Source organism: Pteropus medius, unplaced genomic scaffold (genome assembly GCF_902729225.1).
Source record: "Pteropus medius unplaced genomic scaffold, Ma_sr-lr_union100, whole genome shotgun sequence".
NCBI classification, from domain to species: Eukaryota; Metazoa; Chordata; class Mammalia; order Chiroptera; family Pteropodidae; genus Pteropus; species Pteropus medius.
The window spans coordinates 693,480-710,075 of record NW_024348527.1 but is presented as its reverse complement, the minus strand read 5'-3'; the positions used below and the strand labels follow the sequence as shown (position 1 = coordinate 710,075).

Below are 16,596 nucleotides of genomic sequence, written 5' to 3'. Positions count from 1 at the left end.
ATGCAATCTATATTCCAAATATATATATATATATATACGTATATATATATATGTATATATATATATATACGTATATATATATATTCATATGACATAAGTATGTAAAGATAACACTCATCACAAGTAGAATATATGTGTATATAGTTTTCTCATATAAGAATTGTAGTTCCATGTTGGAAATAAATCTTCTGCATGTTTCATAGAGTATACATTGTAGCATTTAATAAAAACCTAAATAATCATAAGATAATTTGTCCTTGTTTCATTCATTATTATCTATTTGAGAGTTTTTGGTTTATCCTCTGACAGGTCAACCAGGCTTTGGAATCCCAGGACCCCCTGGACTCCCAGGACTTTCTGGTAAACTTTAATAAAACATGCTAACTAAATCCATAAATAGAGAATATTCTTCAGTACATTTATTTTTTTATCTCTACCATTTGTTGTTGTAAGATGCAAATGTAACCCCAGAAAACTCAGAGCTAGAGTTATGTCTTAAAGCAGCTCTTAATTAGCAATTTAGTATGAGGAGTCATATTATATAAATGCATTCTTAAGGAAATTTACATATAGGTATCTTCATTAACTTCATAAATAAAGGCTGAGGAAATAATAAAGAAAGAAAACAAAATTGTAGGAAAAGGTAGATTTCACTAATTTTTTAAAACTCTTTTAGCTAGAAAAGAAAACACTGTCCTCACCCCCCATGGAAACAAAACAAAAGTAATACAAGGAAACTCTAGACATACATACTACTAATAAAAATGTCTCTTGAAAACTCCATCTTAGTATGTGTCTTGCATCTTGTATGGGTATGTGTGCACGCACATCTACCTTTACTCACATGTTCTTACTTTCATTGTAATCACCAAATAGTTAATTGAATGATTAAATGTTTGTACAGGTGTGTGTATTTATGTTCTCAAATGACCATTGCCTATTCTATGGAGGCTTTTTTCAAACCATACACATGTCTCCGATATCCTTTCCATGATCTCAATATGAAAATTGTTACTTTAATATGCCACTGATATATCTTGTTCAGACATGTTGGTGATGTAGAAAAATGTTGAGAATGGTTCATTTGGATTGTGAGTCTAAATCTTGGATAGAATTGTCTTCAGGGACACACAGAAACTGTTGAAGATCTGTATCTTCCATTAGTCTCAAAATTAGTCTCAAAACATTTGTTTTAAGAATTTCCTCCAGACATCTTTAACCCATTCTTGCAGGTACTTTCTTCTTTTCTAGTTTTTTTCTCTTTTTTTCCTCACAGCTACTGGTCATGTGATAATCGCTCTGTGTCCTAATACAAAGGGTATCTTTTAGGATGTAAGCTATTATTGTTTCTATACTTCTATACATACTTTAGTAAACATTCTAAAAAAAGATATATTTAATAGGAAGAATGAGTTTTTTGTATGTGTTGGGAATTTGGTAGGATATAGAAATAACCTTAGTATATTCCATTAGATGTTCTAATAAGTGTGAATAGCTTTAACCTTACCGGCAAGCCTAATACTCAATATCATTTAATGTGTTTGCTAATGTCACTTTGCTTTCATAGGTCAAAAGGGTGATGGAGGATTACCTGGCATTCCAGGAAACCCTGGCCTACCAGGTCCAAAGGGTGAACCAGGCTTTCAGGGTTTCCCTGGTGTGCAGGGTCCCCCAGGCCCTCCTGGTTCTCCAGGTCCAGCTCTGGAAGGCCCTAAAGGCAGTCCTGGGCCCCAAGGTCCTCCTGGGAGACCAGGTATGTACATGAGTAGTAGGGGAATGGTCTCTTTATTAGTCCATTTATTTCATCTTGCTGGCACGTTATTCAGTCTTTAGAACTTTAGAATCTATAATCGAAAAACTTCTTATAAGTAAATTGCTTGGTTTACACCTAGCTCCATCCATTTCCATGGCGTCTAATAAATCTTTTCAGTAATACTTTTTATTATTTTCTTAGAGTTGAACTAAAACAAACCAACATGGAGGAAAAAAGGAAATAGTGGATTTATTCATTTTTTTATTATTATTATTAAATGTAAAGCTAGACTGATAACCTGGCAGCAAAATACCATATGCATTTTTAATGTGAGCTTCTCAGCATGTCCTCACAGAAATCATTTTAGTGATCACTGAATAGATGCTTGTGGTCCATACCACAAGTTTTGCTATGGTTCTATCGTACTGTCAGCAAATGTCACCAAGCACAATAAAATTTTTTACCGTCTCTAGGAAGTTGGCAATCAAATTTATCTTCAATATCACAGCATGATTAAATTGAATAGTGATCTCTTCATACCACCTTCATGTCTATACTTCATTTGTCTTGTGTTAACTGCTCTAGTAGTCTCAATTTTGCATCAAGTGTTCACTTTTCATTTTACGTCTGTGCTCTGTCATTTCTACTAAGTTTGGAAATGCTTATTTTCATCCTGAATTAATGTCGCTGAGCCCAATCACTGGTAACAGATTATTAACAGATTTTTGAGACGATATTCAATTTTTATATTTCTGGTAATTGAAACCGTGGCTTTCATAGATTTAAAAAATTGAAAATCTAAGAAACAAAACAAAACTTGATTTTGAAAGTCAAGTCCATGACTCATTTTTAACTGTATTTAAAAAATGAAAATTTCCATTTAAATTACCATAACTCTGAAACCATTGTTAATTTTTATAAAATATACTCCAAAAAACATGAATTAAATGAGATTACATACTGTGTTCCGAGGATCATTTTCAAAACCAGATTTTATCTGATCTGACTTGACTGTTTTTAGAGGGTGTTATTTAAAGTTTTACCATGGCCTACTATTGAAGAAAACCAGTGAAAATCTTCTCAGCCATGTTAACTCTCTTGCATATAATGTAAAGAATTGATACAAATATCTTGCTTGGTTATGCATGCAATAATTCAAATAAACCAAACTATTATCCTGTTTTATATTTTAATCAGCACTGTGATTATTTGTTCTTACCATTAATGGAGCTCACTGTTGAACATTACTTTGAAATATGTCAACATAAAGACATATTTATGTTTAAAAAAGTAATTTCTAAAGAAATAATAACAGAAGTAGCCAGATGAAGAACACCTGATGAGTGTTCTCAATTTTTTCATAAACTACGAACTAAAATTGACTTTTAAACCCAATTGCTCTTAGAATTTGTTTTTTGTTTTTTTTTTTTATCTTAGCTCATAGTAATGATTATTATAAAAATGATTTTTGGACTTTCAAAATATGTCATATGTGCTGTTTTTATTTTAGTGGTGATAATTTGGTTTTATTTTAGTGGTGATAACAGATGCATGAAAATGAACTTTTAGAGTATTCTTTTATTGAATTAAAGTTTAGCTAAAGAAATTTGTGTAATGCTTTAGTTTCTTGATATTTCTAACAATTTTGCTGTTTTTCCTTTTTGTTAATGATGACATTGGGCCTTGGTGAACTTTGATCCCTATCCAGGTCCTACAGGTTAGCGCCTTAACTCTAAAGTAGTAACTGCATGAAGTTTGAAACTTTTTTATATTTTTATATTTTTATAAGTATGTGTATATATATTTATATATACAAATATATGTATATACCTATACCTGGTGTTTTCAAGTGTTTGAATATATTTTAAGAACATGTATGCCAATTCAGTTCTTACATGTTGATCTATCTCTGAAAGTTGTCAGGAACATGTAGTGTCGTATTTCTATCTATTGGAAGAACTCAAAATTACTTAATTGGGAAAACTAATTTAACGTTTTAAAATCATATATTTGCATCATTTTAGTTGAAAATTTATAGTATCCATAAATCTATTGTATAATATTTTACCTTTACTTTTAGAGTAGAGTATATTTCTAATTTTTGCCTTATATCTGATAAAGTAAATGAAATTAAATTATCTTTCAAAAGGGCATTGTCCTTTAAACAGCAGTATTACAGATCTCTCAAATATGCAAATCTTGACTTGCCATACCTCCTGTAATTTTTCAGACCATGCCATCTTCACATTTTGGGTTGTCACAAAGTTCTAAATTCTACTGCTATAAAAATGGACTAATAGGCACAGAGTAAAAATAAATCAATGCAACCTACATATTAGAAGCCTCTTAATCTTATTGTCATCATAGATGTACACAGTATACACCAAAGAACAGTTACCATGAGCTGCCCAAAGGACAATTGCTGATTTATAGTGAAAGATGTTCTAATCAGGAGTAAAAAGCACCCACAAATATCTGAAAGTTTACTATTATTCAAATTTTCAAATTTCTAAGGAGGAACTACAAGGGGAAAATGTATACTCCTGAGTGGCTATTGGGAATGACAGGAAATTCTGTCTTCTTATGAATTTAAAATTCATAATTTTTCAAGATTCTTTTTAGGAAGCCATCTATCTTTATCTGAATTGATTCCCTAGTTTCTTACTCACCCACAAACCCAATATTTCTTAGAACCATGGAGTATCCAGTATTGAAGGGACCTAAGTTTAATAGTTGTCAAAGAGATTACTCACCAGATACTTGTTAAAGGTGGCAAGATAGATTTTATTCAAGGCTATTGCAATAGGGGAGAGAGACTGAGCTCAACTCTGAATAGTACAAGGACAAATGAAGATTTAGTCAACTAGCAGAATGAGGGAGTAAAAAATTACTAAGAAGAGACATCAAAGGTAGGCAGATTCTTGCTATACTGGCCTAATAGAATTGTTGCTAAAGGCAGACCAAAGACAGATATTAAGGATGGGGGACGGGGAACTTGATTAGATATCAAGGGTAGGGGGACTCCTAAATTGACTTAGCAGGGCTCTTGCTAAAACTGAACTCAGCAGACCAAAGACAGGACCCAAGGATGAAGCCTAGTTGAGAAAAGGACTTGTAGGAATTTAGTCAAGGAAAGTGTCTGTGTTACATATGAGAAAAGTGGAGTCCAAAGAGGTAAAGAAGCTCACTCAGGGTCATATTGTTAGTTACTGGCATAGCTGGGAATTTGACTCAGGGCTCCGCAGTGCTCAGTTAAGTATCTGTTCTACTAGTAACACATATAATCCTTCCAAAAAAGCTGTTGTATGGCATGATGTATGATATGGCCTCTTATTCTAGTTATAAATATGGTAAGTGATGGAGCAAAGCTACTCTGCCATTTTAGGAGACTGTTAGCCATAGTAGAATGGGCCTTGCCTCCACTTTGTTGTTTTCCGTTACCTCTAGATCCCTGTCAATCTCTACTGACTGCTTCTTGTGTTTTACCTAAATGGATGTCATCAAAAAGATTAAGACAAGTGCATGTTATTGCCAAGATAAAGAGAAGACTAGGGTATACTTTGAGGTAATTTTGAGTCCTCCCTATATGACTTGCATAGAAGTCTGTTGCCTTGATCACTTCCAGACTTTATTATTAGCTAGAAGATTGCTTTCTTCTGAGGCTGTTTCAAAGAAGAAAAAGGAAAGTAGCCTCATTACTTTAAAATGGATTTGACAACTTCCTATTTAACGGATGCACTCTAAATTACATAGTTATTGTAACCTGGTATCCGCAGTGTTCTCTTTGCAACAGTTGAATATTGCAACCTTAAGCGGAAGCTGGATTTAAAATTTACTAATCAAATCATCACCTTATCTTTACTTACCACATATGTACAAGACTTCAGCTTTTTATTTTGTTTTTCAGTTCAACTTTGTTAGGTCATTTAAAAAAATGGATTGAGAGCCTCATGTACAAAATTGACTTGGCATATAACTCATTAAAATGTTACCTTTTAGAAAGTAAAGTCTTAGAAATTTTGCTATAATATTATCTCAAAGTTTTCCTTGTTACTTACTCAGACTGAAATATATATTTCAATGACCTATATTTCTAAGAGTTCTGATACTGGTTCTTCTGTATCAAATACATGTGTAAAACGTTTTTACTCAAACTCTGAATTATCTTAGGTGAGAATTCTAATTTATTTAACTAAATGTGTGGCCAGACTCTGCTCAAAGTGTTGTCTTGAGTTAATGTACTATATGTAATGTAGAAACTAAACAAACAGAAGCCAATTTTTAGCTTTCTGAATTTCAAATTATAAAATGCTTTAAAAGTTGTATTACAAGGCAGTAATGGTAATGTTTTATATTTATGACATGCAACCATTTATATCATGTACTGTACTTTTATTGTAAGCTTCTAGAAGGCAGAGTTTGTATCTATCTAATCTTTGTCTCCCCTGTAGCATCTTGCACATAGCAGATATCAGGTCAATATTTTAAAAATTGAATTTGATCTTTAAAACAACTCTGTAAAGGACGTTAGGGCAAACACCACTATTCCCATTATGTGGGAGAGAAAACAAGCTCACAGAGATTGAATTGCCCCAAATCCCATAGATGTAAATAGTAGAGCCAAAAATAGATCCTAGGTCTTCTATTTCCTAGGATGCAGTACTCTAGCACAATATATTTTTTCTGCTAACTTCAGTGTTTATAAATCATAGCAAGACTTTTAAGAAAAGGAAATTGTGTTTATAATTAATTCATATTAACCAAGAGCTCTATTTGTAGGTTTTTAAATCTTTTTATTTAATGATCCTTCTTTTAATAGTTAATAACCTGTTTTAATATGTGCATAGAATAATAATAAAATAAAAGTGACATTTTCTGTGGTTTGGGGTGGAATATTGCATGCCGAAATATTTAAAATCACCCCTTCACTGATGGTCTTCACATCTTTGGAAAATTTGACTATTTTCAAGTTCAATGGTAAACAAATGTATACTGGCTTTTTCTCTTTGAGTAGCTTATTGCTAGTACTAAGGTACAAAAGAAAGCCTCTCGATGAATTATGAAAAATATCAGAATGTGGCTTCATAGAATGATTTTCAATGAAGACAAGCAGCAGTGTAGTTGGTAATGGCCATAGTATACTTCTTATCTGTGATATTTGTATTTTTGTCTAATGAGGCCTTTAAATTAATTATATATCCTTGGAGCAGTCTGAATATATCAAGAAATTTGCACCTTGTGTTTTTACTAAAGGATGATAGAAGCCAAGATAAATTTAAACAGTTATCCAAACTTAACCCTTTGTGAAAGGAATGAAAGGCTATCAGTGAAACGGTACTATCTTGCCAATTTTAATGTTTTGAGATGCTAAACTTTAGAACCACAGTAGCAGTGTTAACATGATGTCTTCAGTAGAATTTTCCATTTTTTTAATTAATGAAAACTAGCAGCTTATTTGAAAATGTTTGGCTCTCTATACTCCTGTATGTTTCTGTTTGCATACTGAATACACTGTAGAAATAAAAAATGCCGGCAAAGATTATTGTTTAACTTGTGCTACAATGTGAACCACTTCTAACTCATAATCTCATTTTGTACTGTGTGATGTCTGATACTGCTAACATCGATCTTTGGGCTTTGGTGAACTCTGATCTTCCCAGGTTTTCAAGGTTAGACTCTTCACTGGTCAATTTTTTTTTTTAAAACTTTGCTTATGTACATCATAAAAATAAGCTTTTTTTTTTTTTTGCTATAATTCAGAAGTTATTGAAGAGTACTGTTATACTCAAATACTACCTGTTCTGATATTTAACATTTTGGTGAAGGTAATGTGACTTGTATATAATCAAGTTTGAAATGACATTAGGTCTTTGTGGTTTCAGTTACTTATAATAGGTAATCCAAACATAAAAATATGTTAAATTTTAAATGGAAATACACTTATTTTTATCTTTAAGACTGTATTAAGGTACTTAGGGAGGCATCAGGCCCATTTTCTTGAATTTTTTGCATATTTGAATGTTTGTATATTTTCTTGAATTTTTTGCTTCCTGAGATCGCTCTGATCTGTATCTTCATGACTATTTACAATAACAGAAGGAGATAACTGTTGAATACTATTATGAATAAAATATATGTCCCTTATGTCATTATCAAATCATTAATTTAAATTTGAGGGACTCTACAACAGCAGGTCTGAATTAATAGCATATAAGTTTAATTGCAAAAAGAGCAATGCCCATAACATGCCTAGTTTTTTTTTTTCTTTCAAATGATATTAATGTTCTGATTACCTTTCAGGCTGGGGAAGAGGATTATAAAAAATTCCTTTTTTTTCCTATCTTAATCTTACCTTGTCATTATTAGGCTGATTCCCAAATAGTTTATTTTTCTCTTAATAAACTGATCTGCTGCCTGATTTCTAATCCAAATTATACATCATAAATGAAAATAAGAATTTTGCTTAGAAAATACTATCTAGGGAGTTTGAACTCAGCAGTTGTTTTTGTTTGTTTGTTTAAGTGTAAAATGCTCCAACTCTTTCTTTAGGATTGAGAAGGGAATTTCTAAATGTGTCCAGTTGCAGGGCTGGGTGGCTCTGTGATTTAAACTGTTTAAAGATAAAATGATTGTTGTATTGTTGTGAACCTGCTTCCTCTTTCTCATGTGCCAGATGGTGTTATATTATGAAATCATATAGAAATAGCTGAAAGATTAAAAATTGACTCACATTTTAAAAACATAATTATAGAAATAATAATAATTTTTAAAAACCTCTTTCATAATTATTACTCTATGCCAGGCACTGTGATAAATAATTTATACAAATTATCTTATTTAATCTTTGGAACAACCTGATAAAGTAGGCTGTTCCAACTTTAAAATAAGAATTTCCATCCTAAAGAAGAGACAGTTGAGGCCAAGGAGATTAATAAACTTGCTAAAGTCAAAGCTAATGATAATGGAGCTGAGATTCCAACCGGCATTCTAGCTCCAGAATCCAACATTCATAACCTATATCCCATGCTGCCATGTTAGCAAGCAGCCAATGATTTTGTGTCCTAAGAGTACTGGAAAAAGAACTAAAGTTCGAATTTAATTTCAGGTCAAAAAGATGACCCTTTGTGAAGGATGGCAACTAGACTTTTTGTGATTACTTTTTAGTGTATATAAGTGTTAAATTACAATATTGTACACCTGAAACTTATATACCAATTTTATCTAAAGATAAAAAATGGTAATTCTTTGTTCATATGTAAGCACGAACTCAGTATTCTAAATTCACATGCTTATATTTCCATAAAAAATAATTTAATAGCTGAGTAATATTCCATTGTATATATGAACCAAAACTTCTTTATCCAGTCGTCTATTGATGGGCATTTAGGAGTCCTACCATTTGCAAAGACATGGATGGACCTAGAGGTTATTACGTTGAGTGAAATAAGTCAGACAGAGAAAGATAAATACCATATGATTTCACTTATATGTGGAATCAAAGGAACAAAACGAACAAACTAATCAAAAACAGACTCACAAATATAGAGGATAATCTGGGGATGGCCAAAGGGGAGTGTGTTCGGGGGCTAGGAGAATGGGGTGAAGGGGTAAAGAAGTACAAATTAGTAGTTGATAGATGGTCACAGGGATGGGGAGCATGGCATAGGGAATGCAGTAATAGCTAGGTGGAGAACCAGAAGAGAGAAAGAGAAATTTGGGATATCATTTTATAAAGTGTATAAATGTCTAAGCAATGTACTGTATACTTGAAACTAATAAAATTTTTAAAAAGAATTTAAAATAATTTTTAAATAATGTATCTTCCTTTTTTATGTTGAAACCAATGAAAATCTAAGATTACTAGAGGAAAGAGAAGGTGTAAATGCCAACTATTGGCTGTTCATTATTTAGAGCTTTATAATTATTTTCTAAAGGCAGGACTACTTAATCTCAGCCTCAGCCACTGTTTAGCACTTTGCAATCAAGTAACAGCTACTTCTCATCTAGTGACAAAAGATGTGGCTATTGATAAGATATTCTTGGTTGCTTAATGGACATGATATCTTTATTTAGAAAGAAAAGTTAAAACATAGTATAAGCAAAGAGCTTAGCAAAATTCCATTTTATATTATTTTATTTATTTACAAGATATACACAGAATTCTTCGTTTTTAAATAAAAAAAATATTTAAAGTGTAAAGAATATAAAAGCATTGTTAAATTCAAACATGCTATATTGAATCAGTGATCTCTGAACACTTTAAAATATTCCCATGTATTAAGCATATCACTAAAATTAAATTAAAGTTTGCTTAAATAACTATTTTAATTGCATAGTAACAAAAGCTGAATAAAAGTAATTACTTAAAGCAAAGCAATTTGATTTTAATCACGTTGAGACAAATTTTCTTGAATCCCTGATTGCCCTATAGCAGTAATTCTTAAAGTGTGGCCCCAAAACAGCAACTTTAGCTACAGGGCACTTGTTAAAATACAAATTCTTGGGCCCCTCCCCAACCTTAATGAACCCAAAACTGTTGGGGTGGGCCCAGGAATCTGTTTTTAACAAGCCCTCAGGAAGATTCTGATGCATGCTCCAATTTGAGAACAGTGCCCTGTGATGTCTGTTTCCTTTGACTTAAAACACTTAGGGGATACAGAAGCAATTTTTATTGTAATTTCTGAGTCCTTTCTTTAGATCTGAGCATATTGTGTTTCACATATGATAAAAAGCAAACTAAAAGTGTCTGCAAACCAATGTTTAAAAAAGAACCCAGCCCAATTTACATTAGAGAGTCAGCATTGGTCTATATGTTTTAATAGTCTGGGTTTTGTTTTGCACACTGATAGGATTTAGATCACTGATATTTTAAAAGTCTGACTTTTATGCTACTTTTATGTTATACTTACATGTGGTCATTTGTTATGCATTATCAAGGTCTACCAGGTCCAGAAGGTCCCCGGGGTCTCCCTGGAAATGGAAGTATTAAAGGAGAGAGAGGAAACCCAGGCTCACCCGGGCAGCCTGGTTTGCCTGGTTTGAAAGGAGATCAAGGACCACCCGGACTCCAGGTAGGAAAACGAGTAGATTTTTGATGAGAAAGAGGTGTGGGTGTTGACAATCACAATGGGAATTCCAAGGTGCATTATTTTAATTAGCATTTACTGGCCAAGGCTTTATGCATAGTTTACTGGTGAATTACAAAGAAAGAAAAAGGCAAGTTTTCTATCTTCTTCCACTGAAAGGGACCTTGCTACCTTATAGTTAAAGGGTGCCTCAAAAGATGTTTTACCTGGAGTCTTTGGTATGTACAGTATTTAGATTTGAGAAAACTTCATGTCAGGGAAAGCAAATTTATAAAAGGAGACATTTATATCAGAGCATTGCACGTGGAGTACATTCATAGGAAAGTAATTATGGTGAGTGGGGATATCTTAGACTTTGAAGTTAGGTAGAATTAGGGTCATATTTCAGTACCACTGTACACTTCTGCTTTGTGTCTATGAGGAAGGCAGATAGATAGACACTTTGGGTTTCTGTCTTAACCTGTAAAAAGATAATAATAGCACATTTTCATGTCAATATTCATGTGTTTTCCACCTTGGTTTGAGTGATGCAATCACATGCTTCTTTATGGATCCTCAAAGCATCCTCCATTTATTCAGGAAGATTGTTACTAGATTTGGCAGGCAACACAGTCTGGGCTCAATCTTTTAAATCTGGGGCTTCTTGATATAGTAGAGAAATGAAAACATCTAAAGAAGTAACCCTTAAAGCTTTCCAACAACTAACTTGTTTTTTTTTAAGTCATCACTATTTTTCTAGACACCTAGACTTAAAATGTTAATCTTCTCTTCATTTTCTACTCAATCTCTATCTCATTTATTTCCCATGTACTTCCAGTTCACATGTCACTATGCCTGTTCAGGACTACTTGATGTCAATAATTTATAAATCTAGTATTAACAAGTTCTATTCATTTTCTTTTGTACAAGTTAGTCCTTATATTTGCACCTTTTATAATTTTTATTTGGAAAGAATGTTTAAATTATAGAAAAATTGCAAGAATAGTGAAAAACCTCCCATGTATCATTTACCCAGATGAAGCAATTATTAACATTTTGCTCCATTTGCTCTCTATGTTATGTGTGTGTATAATTATATATTTTTTCTGAAACTTTTGAGAATAAGTTGTATCTGTCATGCCCCTTTACCACTAAATACTTCAGTTCATAAAATTTCCTAAGATTAAAGATATTTTTTCATATAACCACAGTATAGTTATCAAGTTCAGGAAATTGAATATCAATATAATACTTTTATGTCTACTTTACATGTCCCAATTGTGTCAATTGACCTAGTAATGCCCTTAATAGCATTTTTCCCTTCCAAGTATAGATCCAGACCAAATCATGCATTGTATTTAAATGTCATATCTCTTTATTATTCCTTAATCTGAAACAGTTTCTAAACCTATATTTTTCTTTTCTGATCTTGACATTTTTAAAGAAATGTAACCTCTTCCCATTAAAAAAAAATAGGTTATTCCTTCTTTTACCTGCTGTTTCCTCAGGATTTGCATCCCCATCTGTAATACTACTACATGAGTAATGCTGTGTCCTTCTCAGATATGGAGGACCACCATGTTCATTTGCCCCTCATTGGTGAATTTAATTTTGATCACCTCACCAAGTTGTTATCTGGTTAACTGTATGGTTACAATCTCCTCCCTTGTAACTAATAAGCAAAACTACAGGAAGGCACATTAAGATCATGCAACCATACTATTCTTCATTAAAATTTCAAAATTTCTCCTTAGATTTAATATACGTTTATGAGTTTTGCCTCAACCACTCAATACTGAGATAGTGGCATATGATGATTTTCCGATTCTAGCAATACCTCCACGTATACCTGTCGGCCCTACTTTAAGTGAGAGCCTCCATTCTCTTACATTTATTGTCTATTTATTATCTGTATGGGCTCATAAATTTCTTTTTTGTTCAATGATTTGCAAATTTTTTTTAACTAATTGCTTATTTTGATGCTCAAATTGTCCTAGATTTGGGAACCCCTTCAAACTGGATTCTATGTCTTTCTGACATGCCTCTCCTTTTTTTTTTCTTTTTTAGCATTTTCTTGCATTTTAGCATAAGACGTTCCAGGCTTGCCCCTTTTTCATTCCCACTAAATAAAATCTGTATTGTCCCACACTTATTCTTCTTTTAGGTCTATTTTAAAGTTATTTTCAACTTTCCTTATTCCTATAGTTTTCCTGGCCCTCAAACCCAGTTAATTAATAGGCCCTACTATATTTTTTTTTTTTTTGCTAATTCTTTCAGACGTTATTATTTCTGCACATGTAATTCTAATTCAAACACATATCACTTCAGGGCTACACTAAAAAAAGAAGTATCCTTGCAAATGATGATAAAATAATAGCTACTATTTATTTAATATATACCACATGCCAGTTTTCTAAGTACTTAATATGAACTATTTCATTTAATGTTTACAACAACCTCATGAAGTAGATACTATTATTTTCTATATTTACAGGTGAGAAAACTATGAATCAAAGAGGTTAAATAATCAGCTCAAAGTCACATAAGCTAATAAGACACAAGATTGGGGTCTGAATCCTGGAAATTTGACTCTAAAGCCAGTGCTGTGAATCACTATACAGTATCACCTAAACCCTCACTCTTCACTCCCCATTTTTTTTCTAAAATTAATAATTTTATTTATTCAGGGTAATCCTGGCCGGCCAGGTCTCAATGGAATGAAAGGAGATCCTGGTCTCCCTGGTGTTCCAGGATTTCCAGGTATTTGAAGGGATGTTTTGAGGTTCCCATCTTTTACATTAAACACACTTGGTACAAGATACCCATTTTCTGATTTGGCTGGGTAAATGCTGTGGTCCTGTTGCTTCCCTGTGCAATTGTATATACCTTCTTTGCAGGCATGAAAGGACTCAGTGGAGTACCTGGTTCAACTGGCCCTGAGGGGGATCCAGGACCTATTGGCCCCCCAGGTAAGACTTATTCTTGTATCTAGTTGTACATGATACTTAAATGCATTGAAGAATTTGAAAGTGTGTATTTCTCCTTTTAACCAAACTTTCAGAGTCTTAGACCCCAATAACTGAGGGGAAATAGACAGGACTCTCTCTCTATTTACTAATCTTTCAAGCTCTTTATTTTATTAATATAATATTGAAAGCAGACCTTTTATGTTTAAGATAGATGAAGACCAACAAAAATGCTTCACTTAGATCTTTACTGACTATTATACTAACTTTCCCATATTCAATTGAACAGATCTCAAGAACAAGTCACATGAGTATATTTGTATATTTTTAATAAGAAAATGGTTGGGTTTTTGTTTGTTTGTTTGTTTTTGCTGAGAGACTTATAGAGATTTCCTGTAAACTGAAATAGGACATATGCTAAATTTACCTATTGGTTTAGTGGGTCCCTTGACAAGCACAACAAACAAGAACTGCAGATGATATTAGAATCAGAATGGACTTGTCGGTAAATAGAATTGTCTTCTCCTGATACCAGTGTTCACAGATTTGAAATGAATTAGACTTTCTAATAACTGAGTCATGTTTCAAGACTTGAAAATAGGGACAGTATGCCTAATTTTTCCATTGACCCCAAGAAAAAAAATTTTTTTTCATTCTCCTGAGTGAGATAATCCCTAGCAGATTTCTATTGAGCATGGCAACATTCCACTACATGTAACTTGTTTCTCTCACACCAGTTCTTATCCTGACCGTAGGTCACTTTGGCATCTATCCCGTCTGACCTTTCTCTTCCCTGCCTTTAAATTTATGTGTTTTGCCTCTTAGGTCCCCCTGGATTACCTGGTCCTTCAGGACAGAGTATTGTAATCAAAGGAGATGCTGGTCCTCCAGGGATCCCAGGCCAGCCTGGATTTAAAGGTCTACCAGGACTACCAGGACTTCAAGGATTACCAGGTACCTTTGCAGATCATCTCTTTAAGCCTTATCTATTTGAGAACATTAATGTAATCCCCCTTTCACTTGTCAGAGCTTATCTCTTACAATAGGAGTCTCAGCAATTGATAGAATACAAGCCCACCAGAGTCCCATTTCCTTTTTACTTTTTTTTGAAAATTTTAATTTCTTGTACTCTTATTTCTTTTAGGCCCAGTCAAGTTTCTTCTAGTTCCTCTGAGTATTCTAATTTGAATGACTAGGTTAATGTTGTTGAAAATGCTGTAATGAAATTAATTTGCACTTAAGATCTGGGACTTCCTGTATCCCAGCTACCAGAAGGATAGAAGGCTGATTTGTTGGGTAATCAGTTCCTCACTGTGAGGCCTCATGATTTTTAAATAAATCCTTTCTAGCTGGCCATTTGGCTCCACGCTTAAAGCCAACTTTGATTATTTTTAAAAAGTTAAAACTAGTTTCAATCTTTCTCTCTTATTAAATGATTAACTAGCAGGCTTTCCATAAATAAAATGTATGAGGCTGTAACAGCCTTACCTGTGGAGGGATAGATAACAAAAGTTGGGTCTTACACTCCTGTCTTCTTCTGAAGGCAAAGAGAACACAACAATCATAGTATGGGAATCTCCACAGAGGCAAATGGATTGTTTAAAACTAATACTAAATCCTTGCCCGCTGCTCTTTTCCTGGGTTTGAGCTATTCCTTTATCTGGATTCAAAACAAAACCAGATTATGAATTTTGTGATACTCAAGGACCTTAAATATAATTCTGTCTGGATGTTGAATTACTCTACTTGCGTTTCAGAACCTTATTTATTTCTCTCCTGTAGGCCCTATTGGCCCTCCAGGAGATCCTGGACGCAATGGTCTCCCTGGCTTTGATGGTGCAGGGGGGCGCAAAGGAGACCCCGGTCTTCCAGGCCACCCAGGTGAGACAAGAGAAATACTGCTGCTGATACTAGACTTTAAGTCTGGGAGATATGTGGACATATGACCTTCATTTGGAGCTGTGAGAGCCTCTTCAGAGAATGCAGTTAGCTGATGAATCTGTTGCTGGGGAACAGATACAAGGAGATTTGCCAGTATAAGAGAAGCACAAAAAGGTTTTTATTTATGTGTTTAGAGCACTGGAAAACCCAGTTCTTCCTTAAAATGGGGATTTTCCAGGCACTCATTGTATTTACCTATTCTGATAATTTTCAGTGTATATCCCATGACCATCTTGAAACTAATATGAATCCTTCCACATTTGAAAATATCACAGTAGAGTACCATTTTCCCCATAAATTTTAATAAGTATAATTGTGAAATTTAAGTGATTCCCATAGAGCTTTGGGAGTTAGAGTGCCTCCTTATACTGAAATAACAAATGGATATGCAGATTTTTGAGGCCACTCATTAATAGGTGCTCCTGATAATATCATATTAGTATCTACTATATTTCCAATCTGTACTCAACCTACTTCCAAAAAGAATTTGGATCCATTTACAATAAAAAAATAAAGTAAGATAGCCAAAATAGGAATAAAATATTAGAAATTCAATAGATTCTTAATATATGTTAACAACTCTAGATAATATAAATATAACTCTAAATAATATAAACATAAAGAGTGTGTAAAATATCAGTGGCAAGAAGGCAGTTATGATACCTATGGCCTTCCTAGAACTAACACCTTGCCATTTCATTAACTTCATTTCTAGAGAATTAAGTAAGTTAATGTCATCTTCATCACATATGGGCATTGCCATGAAGTTTCCCCAAAATAAAAATATATACACACGGTGGCCAAAGGCCTGTGTATAAAGAGAATTTTAAAATGACCTCAAATCAAGAGGATAAATTGAGAAAGGGAACCA

The 16,596-nt window shown here is 33.3% G+C and overlaps 1 protein-coding gene across 8 annotated transcripts in view; it reads left to right on the top strand.

Moving 5' to 3' along the window:
* COL4A5 (collagen type IV alpha 5 chain) overlaps positions 1 to 16,596 on the top strand; it is a 244,038-nt gene that overhangs the window by 217,458 nt on the left and 9,984 nt on the right. For 5 of the 8 annotated variants that reach the window (XM_039879706.1, XM_039879705.1, XM_039879700.1 and 2 more), the window contains 9 exons: positions 310 to 360; positions 1,568 to 1,753; positions 3,462 to 3,470; positions 7,414 to 7,422; positions 10,691 to 10,824; positions 13,506 to 13,578; positions 13,716 to 13,787; positions 14,610 to 14,738; positions 15,567 to 15,665. In XM_039879706.1, the coding sequence (XP_039735640.1) occupies positions 310 to 360; positions 1,568 to 1,753; positions 3,462 to 3,470; positions 7,414 to 7,422; positions 10,691 to 10,824; positions 13,506 to 13,578; positions 13,716 to 13,787; positions 14,610 to 14,738; positions 15,567 to 15,665 (762 nt within the window). The remainder of the gene's footprint in view (positions 1 to 309; positions 361 to 1,567; positions 1,754 to 3,461; positions 3,471 to 7,413; positions 7,423 to 10,690; positions 10,825 to 13,505; positions 13,579 to 13,715; positions 13,788 to 14,609; positions 14,739 to 15,566; positions 15,666 to 16,596) is intronic. The other 3 variants (XM_039879702.1, XM_039879701.1, XM_039879703.1) reach the window with 3 other exon arrangements.